Below are 23,138 nucleotides of genomic sequence, written 5' to 3'. Positions count from 1 at the left end.
CTAAGAACTGCACAGCTCAAATTTTGTTCAAGAAACTACTCTCGTCCGTTTTTAGTTTTTGCATTTGCTCCTGAAATCCATTTACGGTGTAGCTTAAAGCGAAGAGCTCATCGCTCCATTTCACACTTGTTCTGTCAATTTTTTCGCAAGTTACAGGAAAGCAACAGACCAATGATCACAATAGTTTATAACCACAAGAATAATCCGTGTATGAGCCTAGTTTATGAGGTCTACCAATCACCAGACCTTTGTCATATGAGCTCCTATGTAACCAAAACAAAAGTCTTGGAGTAAAATGGTTCTGGGAACTGAGGTCCGTGCACAAAAACACGGACAAGTTCCTGAAAAAGCTTCAGGAACTCCAAAAAGTTCCAACGGTGCAGAGCAGTAGTCTCACCGCTTCCCCTCTCCATGCATATTTGAAAACGACAGACAAACTTTAGCACCTTTGATTCTCATTCTATTGTTTTTTGTTTTTTTTTTGCTTCGCTATTCACCACCTTTCTATTTTTACAGTTACGTCACCGAAACTGTCTTTCTACCGTCTCGTCTCGACCGGAACTAAACAGAACACATCCTGACAGAGGCAGGTGAAATCAAATGGTTTCAATTTGGGTTACTTCAAACAGCCCTTTAAAGTGATAAAAGTCTCCTGTATCTGTCTCGTATTTGATCGCTGTCATTATGATTTAAAAGCAATCAATTTTCATATATTTCAGCATCAAAATAAATCTATATGTCCAGTTACGGTTAAAGTTAATGATGTAAAAGTCACTTTGGAGAGTTTAAAAAAAAAAAAAAAACACAGCGCACAGTTTATAAAAACAGAATGGAAAATGTGAAGAAAGAAATTAATTTAAAAAAAAAAAAAGAAAAATACTGTGTATGAGGAGTTCTGGAGAGGCAGAAGTATGTTAGAGCGGTGCAGGACACGTATGAGAGCCGCGAGACGGTGGTGAGGTGTGCTGTTGGAGTGACAGAGGAGCATTAAACCTTCTTGTTTGCAGTGCTGATGGACAGGATGACAAATTAGGTCAGACAGGAATTGGCATGGACTGTGATTTTTGCAGATGACATTGTGATCTTTAGTGAGAAACGGAAACAGGGTGAAGGAAAATCTCAAGCGTTGGAGTTCTGCTCTGTAAAGGAGAGACACTAAGGTTAGCCAAAGCAAGAAAGACTTATGTGTGTGAAGGAGACACATAAGCCAGGCTGAAGGATGAGGTTGCAGGGAGTGGAGATAAAGAAGTTGGAGGGGTTTTAATTACCTACGATCAACAGGCCAGAGAAATGGAGTGTGTGGACAAGAGGTACAGAAATGCGTGGGACGCGTGGAGAAAGTGTTAGAGATATTGTGTGATAAAAAAAGAATCGGACAGATTGAAAGAAAAGGTGTCAAAGACGGCGGTGAGACCGGCAATGCTGTCTGGTTGAGAGTCGAAAGGAAAATAGGAGCGAGACTATGGAGTTCTGAGTTTATTCCAAAACGAATCAAACACACACAGCTTTTAGCTTTTCTTTCAGAGTAAGATTATTATCCTAATATCTGTGTAATGTATCCAATGGAAAGTAGAAGGGAGAATGATGGACATTCATTCATTCATTCATTCATAGTCTAGACAACTTATAAGGACATTTGAAACCATGAATACTGCTGATTTATTCGTTCATTTATTCGTGTATTTATTTTTCTCCTTTTTTTTTTCTTCCTTTGTAAGATCAGTTATATTACTGTTGCTACCAGTGGAGTTGCCATCTAAGGGTCAGTTTACAGGTTGCAATTTTAACCCTCATATTATGTTAAGGGTCAATTTGACCCATTGGGTCAATGGGTGAAATGGGTCAAATTGACCCTTAACATAATATGAGGGTTAAAAAGCAATGCACCAAATGTCTATTCATTCATTATCTATAATACACAACCTGCACTCAGGGTTGCTGGAGCTGATCCCACCTGTAATTGGGCGCAGGGTGGGGTTCACCCCGGACCGGCTGCCGGTCGATCACAGGGCCACTTGCATATTAATAAATATAAAGCTATTCACGCTTTCATTCACACATCTGGGCAGTTAAGGGTCTCCAATGGACTGTGGGAGGAAACCGGAGAACCTAGTGGAAACCCAAGCGGACATGGGGAGAAGGAGACTCCGCACAGAAATTTAGAATCGAACCAGGGACCGTTCTTGCCGTCTTACTTAGAGGACCACCAGAAGAACCGTAGAAGGGAACATACTAATGTCCCGTGACAAAGAAAAACCCAGTCTCCACAATCATCAGCTCAAATTATTAGAGCATATGGGAAGCCTTATATAGTAGTCCTTTTCCATACACATCAATATTTACTTTACGATGTATAACCGGGGCTCCGGCAGCGGCTCTCATGACATTACTGCATGTTAGATAAACAAACACTGCAGGCATCGCTGAGGCCATTCTGCCCAGAAAGCCTTGTCTCGCTTTTCATGCAAGCGGCTCAGCTCGGGGTCTGGCTCCTGCAACACATCACCATCACCAGGCAGTGAATAAGAGGATGAATGAATGAAGTCTTTATTCGCTAAAATCAGAGTGAGGTGTCGGGTACTTTTTTTTTTTTTTTTTTGGGTGAAGTGATTTGGTTTCTTCCTAGAAGTTGACATGTATCGCCAGAGTTGTACAACTACAAAGATTTGGCTCAAATATGTTACATATAGCCCGTTCTGGTCTTGTGTTATCAGCATTAATTCTACATTAAACATGCAAATACAAATACAAAGAATTACGGGGTGAAATCGGTGGGGGTGAAAAACTAAAAAACGCTGAATCTTACAACCGTCTCTCACGATATGGCATTTCTAGGACGTCCGAATCCCAAAGCAGCCAAGCGCCTCGATGGAAAAACCTGTCAGCAGCCGGGCAAAACCCGGAGTGTCTTCAACTGTCAAAAAATTGCAATCATCCATAAAAGTGACACTCATGTTAAGGGCAAATAACAGGAAAATGACTGGTTATCCGCCGGTGTAAAGTTCACTCATCCATTCTGGTGTTTTTCAAACCATGCCAGCTCTATGTTAATTTACGTATCGAGTTTCCGAAGCCGTAGTCTTGCTGCTCGTGTATCACCGATGCCTATCCCTGGTTCAATCAGACTGTTTTGAATCACGCAGTTCTTCCTCATTATTAAACATAGTCAGATGTAGGTTCTCTGAAAGCAACTCACCGAATCATATAATTTCGGGGTGGGGTTTCTTTGTGTTTTTCTGGTTCTTGAGACTTCCTAGTCCGGGGCTAAAGGGGTGGCCCGAGCGACAGGCTTCCTGCCATCCCGCTGGCTTCTCTAAAAATGCCGGATGACATACGGGGACCGCAGCGTTGAAGAACCCGAGCGGTTTGCGCTAAGTGATGCAAACCACAATTCGATTACTAAAAAGTTGCCGTAAACATTTCTTCTTTTTTTTTTTCGACTAAAACGTTCATAATTTTAAAGTAATGGAGCCTGCTTGTGGCGTTGAGAGCAGGAGGTTTTTGCGACTTTAATATAATATTCATTCTCACAGGCACCAAGGTTCTTTACCGCCGGACGAGTGATGGAAAACATATTTTGAAAAATGAATGTTTTTGCCTGGAATCAATTTAGCGAGGAGATGCCCCAGTTTCCCAGCCTCTGTTGAAACCCAAGTCCTTCACTATTGGCTATCTGTCGATACCAGGCCCAATCAGATACTGCTAATTTGCACCACGGCAAAAAAAGAAAAAGCAACGTCAATTTAATAATACGCACGTTTACAGAAGCAGGCTCGCCATCTGGCTTGAATCATAGATACAGACATCATTCAGAGTAACTGATCATTCGTCACTCTTCTGAGGTCGTCGGAGCCTCGGCTCGCTTGTAAGTCAGCGGCTTCAGAGAGGAAGAGCGAGAGGCGGCGTACCTCACACACGATCTTTGGCTGAGGCGCAAACACCGGGCTGAGGAGAATCCATTTGATTTTTGTCTGCGATAAGATTACCATCGGGATTAGCTTTCGTCGAGAAAACTTAATGGCCCGCCGCTGTCAACGCTATTGGCAAATAAGAAGCTGCGCGCTGAATATACGACCTGCAACTGCATACGTATTTTTTATCTTAAATCCCTGCATGACAGGAATGGACTTTGACTTGAAATGAAAACTATAAGCCAAAACTAGACTCAATTATTCATTCAGTCATTCACTTATTATGCATACCATTTGCAGGAGCCTCTCCGAGCTGGACCGGTCGCCAGTCGTTTCACAGGGTCACACATAGAGACATAGAGCCATTAACATCTGGGCCATTTAAGGTCTACAAAGAACTTATAACATGTTTTTTGGACTGTGGGTCAGAGGAAACTAGAGAATCGGAAGTCAAACCAGGGACCTTCGTGCTTGGAGGCAGAAGCTCTAACCAATGCTACCTCAAAACTGGCAAAATTACTATAAATAAATATTCAAATATCTATATCAAATAGACATTTTACATCCAGTTCTAGTCATCTATCGTTTTTTTTTTTTTCCTTTTCCTCAGTGGGCAAACCGAAAAAAAAGAAGGGAAAAAAAAAGAAATGGCAAACTCTGAAAACAAACCTACAAGTGATTTAGCTTCGCTTGTGTGTGCAGGATTAAGATATAAAAACATGGACTTTTTAAACAGAACCAGAGAAGTCCGGTTTAAGGGTGAAACCACATGCTGAGCCAAACTAAACCTCAGAATGTTGTTTTAGCCTTTCTAGCGCTCACTCATTAATGACCTACTGTACAAGCCTGCTTGTAATAATGATGTCAGAATTTCCTCATAACTGATGACAAGGTGGCTGAAAATTTCAGATCTCTATAGTTAAACACTGATTCACTAAAACCTGATGGAGGAGCCTTAACTTTGAACCAAACGACAGCAAAATTGCACTATTGAAACGACTACAATATAGGTCGTAAACATTTTAAAAATTGTTTTTCATTTGATCCGTACACCATTATCGTCCAAGTGAAAGTGCAGCACGCACTTGACGCATTTCGATCTAATCTGAGCTCCTATTTTGAAGCAAGGTTCTTTCTTAAAATGCGCCGACCAACGCTCAGATCTCCACCAGCGGCCTATTTTTTACAACACAAGATATTTCTGTTGCTTCGATGGGCCTTTTCCGTAAAACCTGATGACAGGCAGGTTTCAGTGGGCGTACAGTGGAGCCAGATGTGCAGATGGAGAAAATAAGACGAAAAGCAAAAATGTCAACTAGCTGCCGCCGTTAGACGCAAAGCCTAGAACGGGAGCAGAGACAAAGGGGTGAAAGACGTTCAAAACATCGGAGGAATGTCATGTTCCAGACAGCGATAGCCGAGGATAAGAATGTCCTGCCGGGCCCTCGGTCCCGAGCCAAAAACAAAAGTATGCCGAGACCATAAACTGTAACTTGAAATGCTGCCTATATAAAGTCTATGCAGGATGAGAGCGGGGCGACGGGGGGTGGAGGGAGGGGGACTCGCTATCTCACTTTGGCATAAAGACTTTCAAATTTCATTTTTTTTTTTTTTTTTTTATGCCCTCATTCACGGGAAAGCTAAATCTTAATCTCCGAAGAAATGTAAGCACGGCGATATAAGCCGAAGCCCTTCGTATCTTGAAATCATATATTGCCAGACTTTAAAACATACAGTAGTACTAGGTTACCCCCCCTTTTCCCCCCCCTGCGCCCCAACTCATTCATCATTTTCACATGTGAGATTAGCATCTTTGCTCATCTATCATCTAGCAGCAGACACAGCACCAGGCGTCATAGCGGCAGATCAGTGTTCTCTTAATAACAGCTCATTTTAAATATATTATTACAATGTGCATGCTGGACAGTTTAGTTTTTGCGGGAACGTCATTGGAAAGAGGAAAGAAGAGAGAGGAAAAGGTTTGTTTAGCTTATACAGAGCCAGTAAAAGAGAAGTGTATAGCGTATAGCGTACATCGGGGTTTTTTTTTGTTCGATCGCTGTGCAAGGATCGAACGGAATCATATTCAGCCTTGTTTTTCCTTCGGGTGCGAAAACGGCCACGGTAAGAGGTTTTCTTGAGATCACGCTGAGCGACTTTAGCTTTGAATTTACGGCGAGAGTAAATGAGAAGCAGAGCTCATAAGAGCCTGTGGTGCGAGGTTGTTTTTTAAATAAACTCTCGCTCAGAATTTGCGGCAGCACGCAGCACTTGGGTGCCATGTTGGGGATTACATCTGTCAGGCAGCAGTGGTCTCTCTCTCTCTCTCTCTCTCTCTTTTTTTTTTCTCTCATTGCAGTCCTTAGTTTGCTCCTGCCAAGAAATTATGGCACTTAAACACACCATTCATTGTGGTCGTGTGAAAGAGTGATCAAAGATAGAAATTCTGTAAAAGTGAGCAGTTTTTTTGACGAACAGCACTGCCAACATTGAGAGTGTCACTGAAAGCCGCTGGATGTCTCGTTTTACTCGTAATTATTGTCTCGGTGGATATCTTTAGCAGAAAAGCAGCTACCAGGGGATTTTATTAGGGATACCTGCATATCTGATCCAGGCTACTATTATTTATTAATCTATTATTATTGTTATTTTCACATTTAGTTAGTTTTAAATACTTTACCAATCACGTTCATTTCAGCTAAATTAAAAGAATTGTTTCAATGTCTGTGTCAGTGTAGTTCCGTTTCTGGCATTGCTAGTAAAACTGTGAATTTATCTTTAATATTGCTAAAATATAAATAATCTAGCACTGATGGAGAGTGGGAAAAAACCCAGCATGAATAGAGATCTATCTTCATGAGTTTAGAATTCATAAGGAAACTGAACTATGTGCGCATTCAATACTGGAAATGTTAAACCTCCGTTATCAACCTTCATGAAACAGTTACCTCATGTTGGCACTATGATTGGACTCTTGGGAGATCTTTTTTTTTTTTTTAAAAAAGGAGGGAGGATACAGTCTGTGAGCCACTGAATAGCATCAACTTAATAATGCCCCCCCGCGGAGCCTGGCCACAAAGTCCTTGTTGTTGTTTTTTTTTTTTTTTTATTTGTTTAAAAGATTTCTCATGGCTTCTGTTTGTGTTAACTGTTTATGTTTTTGAGTTTTCAAATAGAGTTTATGACCTGAAAAATCAAAGAGGGGGAGTCTCCACAGTTTAGTGGGTTCTGGGGGGTTGACATTATTGGGCCTTAAATTTGGGTTTTTCACCCACATAACTGTGCATGCATGGGTGTGCATAAATTGTGTGTATTTAATGTAGAAGGAACCGTGTTTTGATGACAAAAATGTATTATTATTAGTAGCAGTAGTATTAAAGGATGGAAAAAGCCTTTAATGATAGGGAATAAGGAAAAAGCTGAACCATAAGGATCATAAAAGTCATCATTAATTCAATAAATGCTACATTGTTTTAAAGAACGAATGAAACCATCAAAACCCGTAACTGATTAATTGATTGATTTTCATTTGGTTAACCAGATTTTTCAAACATTGTAGCCGTCATCACAGTAGAGTCGCCAACCAGCAGTTTAGAAATTACGGTATTTAGGAGCTACAGTACGTACCCAATGACAATCATTAATTAACTCATTCATTTATTTTTCCTGCACTAAGATTTAATCTTGAGCCGGTTGCCAGTCACTCATGAGGCCACAAATAGACACATAAAACCATTTTCTCCCATAGTCCAACGCCTGGGCTATTAAGGGTCTCCACTGCACTTCCGCAATGACAATCAAAGAGGTATTCCAACCAAATCGATGAGGCAAACTGAAAAATATCAACGTGTTAAAATGTGACCAAACATATCGACTGTTCGGGATATTTAGTATATGGCACAGAAACTGTAATGGGGGGGGGGGGGGGGGGGGTCCTACCAGATGTCAAATGCAAATGGATTGAATTTGCTCTGAAAATGTTCTCAGAACAAATTTATTTGTAATCAGTTAACCAGATGCGGTTAACTTTAGCCAAAAACTGGACATTTTTGCATCCCCTGACCAGTTAAATATTTGATTTTGTTTCAAGGACAATAGAAAAAAAAAGGGGAACTTTGTTTTGTGTTTCTTCTAATGAGGATCAAACATCGATTTGAATTATAGGGATGCACAACAGCAAACAATATTTTATTTGAGAGTGTATCTATTCCCGCTAAGTAAGTTTGTTGTTTTAGCACTCATGAATAAAATCAGACAATTTCACACAGCTTGCGTTCTGTTCCAAACTCATTATCTTAGGAGTTTTAGAAGGAAAGACACGGCGAATCCTAATTCCGTACAAGCAGATTATCAAACACTTCGAAATTAGTTTTGTTTTTTTGGCGTCATGACAAACACCTGCTTCTCCGGTATATCGGAGCAGCGGTGATAATATGGGCTTTCACGTTAATTCAATGGGAAATACAAGAAACATTAGAATAAAGCTATTTGTGCTTTTTTAAGATAAGATAAGATAAGAACAACTTTATTCATCCCGAAGGAAATTGTTGTGCCAGAGTAACAGAAAATATAACAGTAATATATAATAAAAAGAAAAAGGCAGAATTAGAAATAAAAATAAACTATAAACTATAAAGTGTCTCAGTGAAACTATAAAGTGTCTTAGTAAACAAGTGATAAAACTATAAGTGTCTTAGTAACAAGTGAGGTAAGGAGTGCACAATAGTATGATAAAAGGAAAAATTGTAGTATAGCTGTTATGAAATGAAATATTGCACAGTTCTGAATATTGCACAGCTGAAATGAAATATTGCACAGTTTTTTTGTTTTTTTTTTAGAACCATGCTTGAACTAATGTGAACTCCTGATCTGATTTTTTTTAAATTCTCACGTACATGCCAAACCGGTCTAAATGCACGAATATAATATGGTTAATAGGAGTAAAACAAGCTTAGCTTGGTTCTCGGCGGTGTCTGGTATCAAAAATAGCATTGAATAAGCCACAATTGGAGAGAATAGGGGCACAAATCACACAAGTCATATTTTCCTCCGTCTCTTCAGACCCTCCTACCCCCCTGGGCAGTGTGTTGCTCTCCTTTAGGTTTCAGCTCTCAAATGAAAGGGGACAGCTCCTTCATAACACTCAAAATCATCTGCTCACTGGTGAGGTATATAATTTTCCTTTCCTTTTTTTTCCCTTTCATGGGAGCGAGCTATCTCTGGTCGAGATGAGAGTTCAGCCCCTGGGCAGGCATGTAAATAGCTTGCTCCAGGTGTATGTGGAAGGTTCTGCTAGGTTTGAATGGGGTCAGGGGTCAGGAGTTCAACTCTTTCAATAAATCACCCCGGCCTGTCGTGAAAAGCCCTCACTCGTAGGACTCCGAAAGAAATGTTTGCCGTACGTATGAAATATGTCTCCAAAGTACAGAGGCCTCTGACCCGATGACTGCGTCAAAATGTATACGGTTCGGCGGTGCTCAATCAGCAGCTTAACAGCCGGGTGTTTAGAGCCTGACGGGTTTATCCTCTCGTTTAAGAAGAGACAGACATGTGCCAGATGATACGTCGCGCAAACTCCCCACGGCTTTAACAAAACACCCACGTAAGTGTTTTTCATGTTTATATATGTTTCTTTGTCTTTTATTTATTTGTTGTGCTAATTTTACCATCAGATCTAACACGCAGGGTAATGATAAATATCACGGATGCGTAAACAAATACGGATATAAAGAGAGCATCTATACATGAATCCAGGGGTTCACCCCGACCGCCACATGTAGCGATATGCAACCATCCATTTATTCATTCACAAAGGGCAATTTAAATCCTCCGATGAACCTTCTGCCGTGCCGTATCAGGTAATTGGTTATTGAAAGGCAGTCGAAGGAAGTGCGGGTATCTATTCCATCTTACATTAATCATTTTAGCCGGATAACAAAAGCAGATTAAGAGCCAATTTTGAGAGAAACCATCTATGAAATGTGATAAAGCTGATTGAATGTGCTGAATATTTAGACCCTGACTGATGCTAAGATTTTGGTGTATGGAATATGAATAAACATCTAGAAAGGTACTGAAACAATAGCATCATAGCGAGTGCAAAAAGTTGCTGAGAGGAAAAACCCACAAAAACTGCTGACATTATTTGCCTTTAAAACCGGACTTGAAAAATATAAACATGCATAGAGTTAATTTTTTCCGATTTTAACCGTCTCCGGCGCTCGTTCTGCACCGGCCTCCTCGTTTCCCCATCTGAGCGCGCGGTGGGTCCGGCCTGAATTTTAATGGCACTCCGTGACATGTGTGTTATCGTGTCAACGACTGACCCAAACAGTTGTAAACTGGCTGTTTACGAGGGAGAGGTGTTGCGACTGTTTTTGACTTTCACACCCTCCGGGGGTGAAAGTGAAGGAGGGGGATCCTTGATGGTACAGTGCTCGGTGAAAAAAAAAAAAAAACACACCGGGCAGGTAACAACAGGGTGGGTTTGGGGATTTTTGGACATGTGCTTGAAAAGGTATTTTAAATAAATTCCACTTGGAAGACTACTGTACACCTCACAGAGGGGAAGTTAAAAGCATACTTTACGTCACTGAGCAGTCGCAACGACTGCGAAATAACCCAACAGTATGAAATGGTAGAAAATTAACAAATGAGTAAAACTGGGTCAGTTCGGCAGCGGTTTCAATGTTTCCAACGTTTCCGTGACTATGAATAATCGCATTCATCTTCAGAAGTAGAGCGTGCAACTTTTACTCTCTAGCTATTATCAGAATGTCTTAAAGGTCTGCCGGTCACCGCTGTCTTTTTTTTTTTTTTCTTTTAAGCACAAAAAAACAATCCTCTCCCGATGTTTATGACGCAGACCAGTGATGTAGAAAGAGGGGCCCTTTTTTTAACCAGATAAGATCCTTCACCTCAAAAGGCCAGAGTGAGAAAATAGTCTGGTGAGACGACCTTACAAATGGGGAGAAAAGTGCAGTTGTTCATTGTAGGTTTATATTCTAATTAAAAGCAGACGCATTCATTACTTTGTTTGACAGGTGCTTTTTTTGAGCTTATCCAACAAGATTGGGTTCAGCGAGAACTTTTTTTTGTCTTACGGAAAAAGAAAACACCACCAAACGACTCATTTTGAATTTTCCAAGACTCAGAGAACCTCAGCCTAGTTAACATATGTCAGGGCCGATGCATTGGTTATCACTTTCGCTTAACGGATAGTGAATGGGGAGAACTGGGGCTCGGTTGGTTCCGATGGGAAGGTCGGCGGTTTGATTCGAAGCGTCCTCGCGCAACACACTGACCCCAAAGTTGCTATTGATGCCCTGGTTAGTGCTTTGCATGGCAGCTCTGTCACTAATGGAATATGAATGGGTGAATGCATTCAAGTGTAAAGCGCATTGGAAATGCCAAGGTATGAATACGCTACATTAGTTTAGACCATTAAACCAGGGGTCCCCAAACTTTTTCCTGCAAGGGCCAAATAACTTTTCCCTTCTCTGACGGGGGGCCAGCTTGTAACAAAAGTGTGACGATCGCAGAGGTTTCTAAACGTTGACATTTATTGTTTTCCAAAAAGCCACAAATAACCAAAAATTAACCCTTCCTGGGATCTTGACAGGAAAAAAAAAATCAGAAGATTAATAATAACATTATTAGTGAATACTGTCTTTGTCTCGTCTCTTGACAGATGAGACAAACAGCCTTTTCTTTGAATTTAATAAAAAAATAATTGTTTGTCCACTTCAAGTTAAATACCCTGCATTCTGAATCTATTTTTCTCTTACCTAATCTTTTTGCCATTATTCCGTATTATTTGACAGGGGCGTGTCCAGGATTTTTTTTTTTTGAGGGAGGGGTTTCAGATAAGGCACAGACACAGAAGGATGGAAGAGAATGTTATGTTCTATGCATGTACAAGTCACGATTACGTTGCCAGAATGAAAAAAAAAATGAAAAAAAATCATAACGCATCTCTGGTATTGTTCAGGGGCCGGGCGAAATGTGGAGGCGGGCCGTATCCGGCCCCCGGGCCGTAGTTTGGGGAACCCCGGTTTAGACCATTTGCCACCGCGTCTCTGGTTCAGCTCCTACAGGGGCCCTTTTTTGTGTCGAGTTTCTATGTTCACCCCATGTTTGCGTCGGCTTCCTCCAGGTTCTCCGGTTACCTTCCAAAGTCCAAAAGCACCCAGTAGTTTCACTGGAGACCCTTAATTGCCAAGACATCCGAATGAGAGAATGAGTGGTTGTATATTTATTTCTATATGATGTGTGAATGAGCCAGTGAATGGTTATTTGCCCCGCGATCGACTGGCAACCGGTCGATGCAAACCGCCCCTCTCGACTAATGCAACCCTGACAGCAGGATGACTGGGATATACGATGAATGAATGAATGAATGAATATACTAATGTCATGAGTCTTCTTTGTATCAAGTTACCCGAATACAAAGATGGTTTACATCGTATTACATTTGAATCTGGATTGCTGTGCAGACACATTGCACACACACACACACACGCACAAAAATTAGGCTTATTGTAGACTAAAAATTGTATTTTACCCAACCATCCGTCAGCCTGAAGAGTGGGGCCTTTTCATAATTCTATGTTGAGATTTCCCGAGAATAGGAATGTTTGACGGCGCTGGACAGCACTTTTTCGATACATAATACATTTAGATAATAACTATGTCAGCACATGGTGGATTCAGTAATTACAGTTCATCAAGTATGATTTCCGCTCATCTCGATCCAAACCGAACCAGACAAAGACAAGTCACCATACGATGTGATAAACATCCATCAGCCTCTGTTATGAGCGACTATCCATCAGGATAAGACATTTCGATTCACAAAAGCAGTCAAAGCCTGCCCGCGGTAAAAATGCTCGCCGACCAAACGTGAAAGCCAAATGAAATGATGGTGTGTAATGGTGAAGTCAAAAAAAAAACAAAAAAAATGGAAGACTGTATCGTAGGTCCTGACAAATACTGAGCCCCCAACTGTACGTCAACACATGATCTTATTAAAATGAGGTAGGGCAAGGATATGGCAGACCATAAAGAGAACATAGGTTCAGATTGTATAAACGGATTGGGTTACTATACCGATGGAGTCGAGCAATAACCATTTCCATATGCCTTTCAGAGCATGTGGCACATTTTCAACATCATCATTTATGGTGATGGTTGTGGTATTTAAGATGAACATATGGAGAGAGATAAAATTCCTGGGAGGTATTAACTTTGAGTAAGCCGAAAATAATCGCGGCATGACCATAGCTGATACTAAAAGTCAGGTGACGCAGCAAAGAGGTCGAGCCTCATAACATGAAATACTGACAAAAACATTGCATTTGTTTCCTGAAATGGGCTTTTCTGATGTTGATGCGTAATATGAACAATGGAACAGCAATCTCCCTTTCATATAAAGGGGACAAGAAATATAGGGAAAGAAATATAGGATGCGGACAGCAAGCTTAAGTTGATGCGATGTAGGTTATTTTTCGGTTGTCTTTTTTTGTTTGTTTTCCAGGTGCCCTTGGCTTTTTGTAAACACGGCGCCTTCATCAGACCAAACATTTGCGATAATACTGAATCTGAGTATCAAACCAAGAACAGTGTGCACAAACTTGGTGTAATTTAGGTGTAATTTAAGGGAAGGTCAGCACAAAGCAAAAATAATCAAACAGAAAAGATGTGGTTTGGTATTTATGCTGCAGGGTTTGTTTGTTTTTTGTTTTTTTCCTCACAACAAACCCAAAATATCAAACCACATACTTTCTCTCTCACCATCTCTCTATGTTTGTGTGTCGTGTGAATTTAAAGAGATGACCATTGACCGCTGCTGTTTGCTTGTCTGTTGCCCTTCCAACCGCGACTCTGACCAGACCACTGGAAAACAAACAACTAATTTCCAACGCGGTCTGGACCAGTTGGTCAAAGAGCCAAGTGTACTGATTCTGGAACCAAACAAGCACTTTCTTAAAAAAAAAAAATTTGAGCATCTTTCTTGCTTTTAATTTTTATAGCTTCACTTAAAATAAAGCCCGATCAATTTTTCTTGATAACCTTTGCTGTTTGGTTTTTATTCAATTATTTATTGAAGGTATTACCCGCCGGTCTTCTTTAAATTCACCGCAACGGCTCTAGAATAACAACATATATATAATATGACATTTATGCAACGCATTATTAAAGGGTTTTCTGTCATCACAGCTGGAAATACAGGGTCTGAGACATGTGGTTTCCATTAAAAAAACAAATAACCAGGACACCCAAATACCATTAGACGTGTAGCGTCTTCATCTCTGTTTCTTTTGGCGAAGTTTGATATGTATATAACCAGACAATTTCATGTAAATCATTTTGCATAAAGTGTTTAGAGAAGTTGTTGAAGCAAAAACAAAAATGCTAATTCAAGACAAAAATGAAAACCAAGGATGACAAATCCGCTCTCTGCAGGCATACGCCATCTTTCCACCATTATGTGGTTAAATTTCATAGATCATTAGAATTTTTCTTTTTTTTTAATTTCAATCGGATTCATCTGGATCACTTTTGAAAAAATGTATTGTCCATAAGCTCACAGCTTCAGGTTAGATTTCCTGGGTCAGCTCACGCTGACTTTAGAACATGATTTGCTGCTAAAAAAAAATAAACTGCTGTATAGAAAATAATTACAGCCTGACGGCAAAACGCCGAGAGGCCTTTTATACAAATTCAAGGTCTCAGATAAGAGTGGGTTTCTGATAAGACTCGTTTTACAAGTGATTGTAACAGGAAAGTTGAATAAGCCAGCATAATGAGCTCCATTGTATTGTGTGTGTGTGTGTGTGTGTGTGTGTGTGTGTGTGTGTGTGTGTGTGTGTGTGTGTGTGTGTGTGTGTGTGTGTGTGTGTGTCCTCTGACCCCTACAGGGATAATTAAGGACACATTTTACCCAGGCCTGTCTAGGAGGCTCCAGGCATGTTTGTGTGTGCATGCGTGTGCATGTGTGTGTGTGTGTGTGTGTGTCCATATGTTTTGCACATGTGCATACACATTACTGTGCCCCATCCCATTGCTTGTACACACTGACCCAACCTGCCCCCTGTATGTCTAAAACGAGTGCTTCTGGGCTGATTGGTCATATCACTTACACTCACCAGCTCAGACACACACATAAACACACAGGCACACACCTTTTTAGACCAGGCCCTTGTAAAAGCACCTCCTTGGGGACTCTTTGTGAAGTGTACTCCTTGTTAGGGTTGGGGTTTTTGTGTGTAGCTGCGTACGGGCAAGGGTGGACGTCTGCTTTTTCTCAGCTGTTTCCCTTCTGCTGGGAGAGCGAGGGACTGTAAAGGTCTCCCGGCTCAAAGTTCATTTCTTTTTTTCCCACCAAGTGACCAATAAGGCATTGGATATGAGCGTTTCTGATAAATCAACATGAGGAACTATTTACTTAAAGATTGATGGCACTACAACTTGATCCTCGACAATGAAGGCAAATTACGGCGGACCAGATTCTTTCGAGGGTATTGGATTTCGTTCTCCAAAAAAAAAAAAAAAAAAAAAAAAAACATAAACTCAATGACCAGTTCATACTGGTCAACCTGGTGAGTCCTTTTTTTCCTCTTGAGCAGCAACTTCCAACAACTTTTCAATATGTAAAGCTGCTCAGGCGCAACTGAATTAATATGGAAAAAACATTTCTTTTTCACATCTGGTTCTGGTTCTAACACAGTGGCTTCCCATCTTCCCTCTTTGACATTTTATTACATTGACCACATTTTCAGCGATATGTTCTCCTCCAAAATGACCAAGTAAAGTTTAGAGACTTTTGGTCACAATTACAAACTGGAATCAATCTTATTTACCCTTCATCAGAATTTGCAATTACTTATCCAGGGCTGGAGATGGATGTGCATGCTAAAACTATTTATTCTCCCCCATCATTTTTTGTTGTGAACAAACAAAACTTTGACTGAACCGACGGAGAGCAAACAATTCCAACAAGATTCCAAGAGGACAAAGACTGTCTACTGTAGATATAGATCGCACAAATCAAGAAACCCACACACACACACACACACACACACACACACACACACAAAGCTGTCTCTCTCTCATTCTCCTTGTTTTACATTATGTGTCCTATCAGGCAGGTAGTGAGTCCTAAACAGGTCAGTATTAAAGGAAGGTATTGAAACTTTATGAAAACATGTTCAGAGTGTGTTTCTTTGTCTGCAGTGAACTCGTAACAGATGCCTGTTTTGAACCCCTGAGAAAGATCGGATATCGTATTTTGATATCACCAAGGAGTTGATGATCTGTTGCGGAGCTGTTTTTCACCACTTGGTTCCCCAAATCCACTGCAGCACAAAGTCGACCGACGTGCGTTTACGAAACTCACCCGAATCCAAAATGTAGAGCGGCTCAAGACTTTACCGTCAATTGAAAAAAGAGGGTAAAAAAAAAAAAAAAAAACGCACAGAGACAGAATTGTGGGAGCAGAACACCTTGCTATTATGCCGGCAACATCAAATTTACATTTGTGTTGGAAGGACGGCCAAGCTGTCCGTGTTTACATGCAAAGGTTCTGGAATATCTGAATAATGTATAAATTCACTCACTGGGGCGGTGCTGTTTTGGTCGTGTGTAAACAAGCATTGCAGTATTTCAGACAGAAATAAAACACATCCTAAATAAACAGTGGAAGACTGTTGTCTGCATTTTACATGTGAAGCATTACATGACACATTTTTTGCTTTTGGAAATAAGCAAAGGGAATGTCTGCGATTAGCATCTGGGATTTACTTTCTCTGCGTTTGTTTTGACTATCAAGACTCTTTTTTTTCAGAAATATTCTGCTAACAAAGCAGTATATCAGTTGTACGAATAAACACAGTCTGGGTCATGAGTGTGACCTGGGAATTAAAAGAAATATCTCTTTTTTGCTGCTTTTAAGTTGCACTGGTTAGCACTTTTGCCTCACAGCAAGAAGGTGCCTGGTTCGATTTCCGATAAAAGGCCTTTCTGTGTGTAGTTTGCATGTTCTCCCCGTGTTTGCGGGGGTTTCCTTCAAGTTCTCTAGTTTCCTCCCACAGTCCAAAAAACTTTAGGAGACCCTAAATGGCCCAGAGTTTAAATGAGAGAGTGAATTGTTGTATGCCTCGATTTGTGGCGACAAATGGTGACCAGTTCAGGGTGTATCCCACCTCTCGAACGCAGGAGAAGTTGTGTGGATAAAGAATGAATGAATGAATGAATGAATGAATGAATGAATGAATGTTTTACCCAGAGAAGCATGCTAGTATGAAGTATGTTAGAAGCATGCAAGAAGTATGCTAGAAGTATGCTAAAAATACAACTTTCCACATAAGGTTATTGACAAGGTAACCAGAAGCCTGCAAAGATGAACAATAACAACTTTGCCAACAAACATCGCACCTTTTTCATATCCCTTTTTTCGTATTTAGTCGTTTAAGCGTCAGAGAAATCTGAATACACCGACCTGCTCCGAAGGCAAAGAAGAAACTCTTGTCGGGCTGCTCTTCAAGGAGGGCTTTCACCCTGTTGCCCATCCTTTCGTTCCGCTTGTAGATGAGTTCTTGACGGAAGTAGCTGTCTATTTCCTGGGCAGTCAACTGTTCGTTGGGGGGGAGAGTCACGTTGTTGAAATTTGGGACCTGGTGTTGAGAGGGTGGAAAGAGACTGAGTTACAAAGAGGTGGAAGCTGAGGTAATATAGCGCGGTTTGTCTTTACCAAATATTCACCGGTTTCACAGAACAATTTCAAAATTTTGCATCAATTTCTTGGCAAAATAACACCGGACACAACTTTTAAAAACATTGGCAAAGGGATTCATCCTGTATGTGTTTCATTTATATTGAAGTAAGAAATGGGGGTGTAGAGCATCATGACAATAAGAATAACAGTATCAAAGGTGGAACAAAATATTTATATACAAAAGTTCAATGGTACTATAAAGGAGGTTTGGCCAAAGATGGCAAATTTAATGACCAAGGCTAAGAGTAATACTCTTTTGCAAGGACAAAGGGTCAAAATGACTTTTTCCGTGTTTTTAATTCCTCTTCCTTCAGCCGAAGGGAATATTCAAATCTTTGTACTTTTTAGCCTTGACTTTGACACTTTATATTTTATTTCTATTTCTTATTATCCCTCCTTCCTACTATTATCTATTATTGTTATGTTTTACTTGAAACTCTGGCACAACAATTTCCTTCGGGATAAATAAAGTTGTTCTTATCCTTATTTTTAAACCGAGCGATATTTTAGTCAAAAATTTAGATTTAAAGGTTAGGACAAAACACGAAATCAGACCCATTTGGTCGAGACAAAAGCGATATACAACAGAGGGTACGTCCATTGTATCTGACCTGTGACGTATCGTGATTGAAGATGATGGAGTTGAGATCCCCACAGTTGTAGTGTCTGATGAGGTCTTCGGTGGTGTACGGGACCTGCAGGCTTCCTGCCCTCAAAGACTCCTGCTGCAGTAACGTCTGGTTCAGGGCAAATATCACCTACAATGAGACAACGGGAGTATTGAATTCATTTTCTATCCCGACGAAAGACACAGAAGTCCAAATTCGCACGGGTTCGCCGTTCACTCGTTCAACTGTGCGTTGGAAATGGGACCTGTACCCGGGGAATGTCCATATGGGACAGCGAAAGCCTCCCTTGACCTTGATACGTTCCCCCACGGTAGAACACAATGTTCTTCACAAACCGAGCAACAGATTAAAAAACAGATGGCACCGCAAAAATCAGTGTGACATGTCGATGGCAGCGGGCCAGCAGGGTGGGCAGCTTTTTTTTTTTTCATTAAATCCCTTAATTAAAAGCATTATAGGACTGTAATTATGTTTTATAAAGGGTCAATAGCCTCATGCCTGGTCAGTGCCCTTCAGGCTTGCAGCCCCCTAATTCAGCTCTACGCCATGGCTCACATGAGATTTACACTTGCTTTTGTTTTTTTGTTTTCATGCCACTTTTTGGAATGGATTGTACCATGCTGAATAATTATGCCTTGCATTTTAAGCTCATATTATTTGGATTTCCTGGAAAAAGAACGACCAACTTTAGTTTCTTTTCTAGCCAAGGCTGCTCAGCTGTACTGCTTCTGCTTCAGCTTTTGTGTGAGCGTGAAATTGGCAGTATTTGGTAAGAGGACCCCGGTGAGCCCGCTGCCTATGATCTGCGTGGCAAAGACTGACACACGCATACATGTCCACACAAATACACACACACACACACGGACCGGGGCGTCCTGGGTTCGCGCACAGCGTGACTGTGACAGACTTGCATAGAAATCCCAGCCACATCAGCAAATGATCCCTGTTTGATCTCCTCACTATACGCATACAAAACAAATTCACACACAAAAAAAAACACATACACACACCTTCACACAGCATACCAAGCACTTTGGCAGCTAAAGAAAGAGTAAAAACAAAACACAGAGTAAAAGAATTTTATTTTTCAGTCACTTGTTATTTTCCAGGCAGAAGAATTCACAGTGTTTGCTGTGGAGTGTTTTCCAGTATGTGCACATGGCCATGTATATGTCTTGGTGCATTTACTGTTGTGCACACACACACACACACATTTTTTAATTGCATACCCATAGGCCTACCAAAGCAACTCCGAGTGGCTCTCTTTCTATGTGATTTTTTTTTTTTTTTTTCCTCTAAGGTGCTCTGATGACACTTTTTCCTCCGGATTGGCCCATTGTGGGAGTCTTGGTGTAGGAAAGGAGAGGAGGGCAGCACGGCGCAGATGCCTTCTTGTCAGGAGACAAAGAACCCCTCCGTCACCGTCTCTTCTCTCTTTTGCGCTCCCTCCAGCTTTCATCAGCCGTGCATCAAAGTGATGCTCTGCATATGAAAAGGGCCCCGTCTTTATGCCACGCAAATTAGCCTATCGCCGCCTCTCCCCGACTCATTTCACAAAAACACCCTCACATCTGTGCCACGTCCATGAAGGGAAGGCCCTCATCTGCACGATCTCCCCTTTTTTTTTTCACCTCTCCCTTCTCCGCTTTCTCCATTTCAGACCCTTAAATTATGGCTGTGAAGGGAATGGGGGGGGGGGGGTCGGTCATAGCCGGATACAAAGAGACTAAACCGGGAAGGTCGGTTGGAGATAGAAAAAGACGTAACGGAAGAAAACACAAACAAGCCAGGGAGGATACGGAATCGGAATAAAAGAAAGAATCCCTTGCGAATTATTTGCTTTTGTTTTTCGCCGCGATCCCACCCGTCTGTGCGTGCACTCCAGGTCAGCGGGACCATTTTCCCACTCAGCTCCTTTCATCAGCTCTCCCCCGTTTCTTCTTCTGCTTCTCTACGGCCGCCCCCGATTCCAACCCCCCTTCCCCGACATGCACACACATACACACCACTCGCTGATATCAAAGCAAGCGGAGCCAATGAAAGTCAATAATTGTCCTTTGTCATGGAAATCTTCCTTCTTGTTGAGATGGAGTGGGGCGCCGTGTGCGCACAGAGCAAACATCATCACACTCGGATTCCCACATGTGGAGATTTGGAGTGCACGGCGGCCCGGGCTGAAAAAAAACTCTCACGGCTCTCACTCCGGAGATCGTTGATTTAACTCGGGATTTGCAAGACAAGTGGCAGAGTATCTCTGAAGGTTACATTAGTTGTTTTGAGGAAACGGCGGTTCTCGTGTCTTACTGGAACTGTAATTACAAGGAAAGATGGCAGCGATTTTGTTTGAAATGTGGCTTAAACATTACGCATGAAAATGCACAGACTGCTGCGCATCACGTCAAAATAAGCGTTTGAACATCTGAGAACGTCATTATGTATAACATCTCTAAACACTCACGCAAATGGAGATGAGGTTAGATTGTGACTGGCGCTGGTGAGACCTCTGGTTTAATGTGACATTTTTTTATTATATATATCATTTGATCCGACTCCTGTGAGATTTTTACTGAATTGACATTGAATGCCTCCGGAGCCATAACTACCAAACATCACTCGGTCGGAGATCCCGACGGAAATGAAACGGGATGTATCGTTACGACCAACTGATCAATATTGTAATCGGAGGGGGCGATATTTATTTTTTTCTCAGATGGTTGTAGTTAAGAGACAGCTGACAGACCACAATAAACTAGGTGTATGTCCAAACAAATCTTTTTACTCTCACCATAGGCCCTTTATTCTTTGCCAAAACCTCGTTGTGATCCCGTGACAGAGCTTCTCCAGAGTTTGCAACATGTCAGCTCATGTTTGAAGAACACTAACCTTCGGCCAAACACGTCGCTCTGCGGGGCCTCAAGCCTTCGCTGTCATCACTAATTCTAAAAGACAATGCACAGGGAAGCCCTCCTTCAGCCAGGTTTTTATTTCTTTCTTTAATTTGTTGAATGACACAGCAAATTTTTACATTTGGACGACTGCACTGTTAGACGATGACTGTGGGGTCTAAAGTTAAATAAAGCTTCACGCCAAATTGTTGTCGATGTCAACATTGGCCCGAAAGGATAAACCCCTGTTGTGACGTCTGACCTTCAATATGAACATATTGGACTACAGATGGAAATTAGCTATGAGCTATAATCTGGTACAAACATCTCTGCCTCTGTGCTTAATGTATTTGTACACTGTCCTAATAAACTTCTGAACAAACAAACAAACATTTTTTCTAAGCATTATTAAGAAAACACATGAAAGTGACTGAATTGAACTTTCAGTGTCACTTAAACTTCTTTTCCTACGTGTTTCATGTAAAATACATGCGCGCTTTTGAGGTCTGAGGTTCCAATATAAAGAAAACGGGAAGAAAACTCTAAGACACTATCCTTGTATGGTAGAGTTTGTGATATCGGTGGCTGGAACATGATTAAGAATGTTTAATTACCATTATTTCTAGCCCTGCTAGTCATTGTCTTGTTACCGCTTTGTGTTTTTCATTGTTTTTGTCTGGCTTTTTTTGAGAAAGGAGAGAATTATGTTTCTGTGTAATAGAAGAACTCTCCACTGTATGCCATGTGCAAACAAACACACACACTTACGCACACACAGTTATGCACGCACACACAAACACACACGCACATAAACGCACGCACACGTGCGCACACACCCCGGTTTTCAAGTAAATGAGCCTTGGCCATCACCCAAGTACAAATGAACACTTCCAAACCTCCCCTTTTTTTTGAGTGACTCTGTGATGTTTTGGTAATACAACTCTCCTCCTCCTCTTCATTACACACACACACACACACACACAGACACACACACACACAAATGTGCGCGCGCACACACACTCACACACTGTAGCCAGGTTAGTCAGCTCAGTCATCCGGAAAACAAGACCTATCCATAGCAATCCACAACACTGCTGTGATTTTACAGAGTAGTGACCCTGGTTCTTGTTAGCCTGAAGTCTCCAGAGACCTCCTTCCATCAAATTTTTTACACTGTCTATTGAATATAAGAAGATACATTTTATCTAAATCCATTTCTCACTTTGCCATATACCGCTCCAGTGCTTCCAAGAGGCCAGCTGTGTGACGAGGCCTACTGGACCACAATGTCATCAAAAAGCAGAGGCAATTTCAGAGTCACCGCTGCAAATGTGTTCAGCGCCGTGCCAAGACGAAGGACGCAACTGTCCCAATGTTTGGAAAGAGGTTGGATGGCTCCTGGAAATTATCTCGGTAGCCCATACTCCTGCTTCACCCCTTCAAAACTGCCAGTTGGACATATCTGCTTGCCTTGCTCACTTACAAGAAACACAACTGGACGATGACACGAGACTAAACGAAACAACTTCTCCACTGCTCCATGAGCCACATCAATTTTGCATCGGTCCTCAGAACTTGTCTTCCATCGTCTTGGCATTCTCTTTCTCAGGTAAGTAGCGCAATACCTCTGTTGCTGTTTGCCAGGCTACAGGCTCCCGTCCTGACTTCCAGAAGACACCTGCATGATATCCAGCTCCTCTCGCACCTCGAGATGAATCTCACACACGTGAAAGGCCACTGAGGAGTTTCTTGACGACTTCAGTAACCTCCACCAAAGATGTGGACAAAAGCTCTACAGAGTCAGGGACTCTAAGACAGAGGCGTCAAACTCAAGGCCCGTGGGCCGGATCAGGATCGGGTTTAATCCGGCTCGCAAAGCTAAAAAATACCAGCTTTGAGGAGTAAATTGAACAATAGGTACTAGCAGTAGTTCATATGT

At 41.4% G+C, this 23,138-nt stretch overlaps 1 protein-coding gene across 3 annotated transcripts in view; it reads right to left on the bottom strand.

Moving 5' to 3' along the window:
- The window catches only part of trabd2a (TraB domain containing 2A), a 64,972-nt gene that overhangs the window by 17,987 nt on the left and 23,847 nt on the right, over positions 1-23,138 (bottom strand). For all 3 annotated transcript variants that reach the window (XM_086152500.1, XM_086152499.1, XM_086152501.1), the window contains 2 exons: positions 18,297-18,443; positions 17,410-17,584 (listed from right to left, as the gene is read on the bottom strand). In XM_086152500.1, the coding sequence (XP_086008626.1) occupies positions 17,410-17,584; positions 18,297-18,443 (322 nt within the window). The remainder of the gene's footprint in view (positions 1-17,409; positions 17,585-18,296; positions 18,444-23,138) is intronic.

The sequence above is a fragment of the Fistularia commersonii genome, chromosome 9 (assembly GCF_037954325.1).
Source record: "Fistularia commersonii isolate RoL2024-O1a breed Wild chromosome 9, RoL_Fcom_v1.0, whole genome shotgun sequence".
Lineage (NCBI taxonomy): Eukaryota > Metazoa > Chordata > Actinopteri > Syngnathiformes > Fistulariidae > Fistularia > Fistularia commersonii.
Note: the sequence above shows the minus strand (reverse complement) of the source record. Positions and strands in the feature narration are given on the sequence as shown.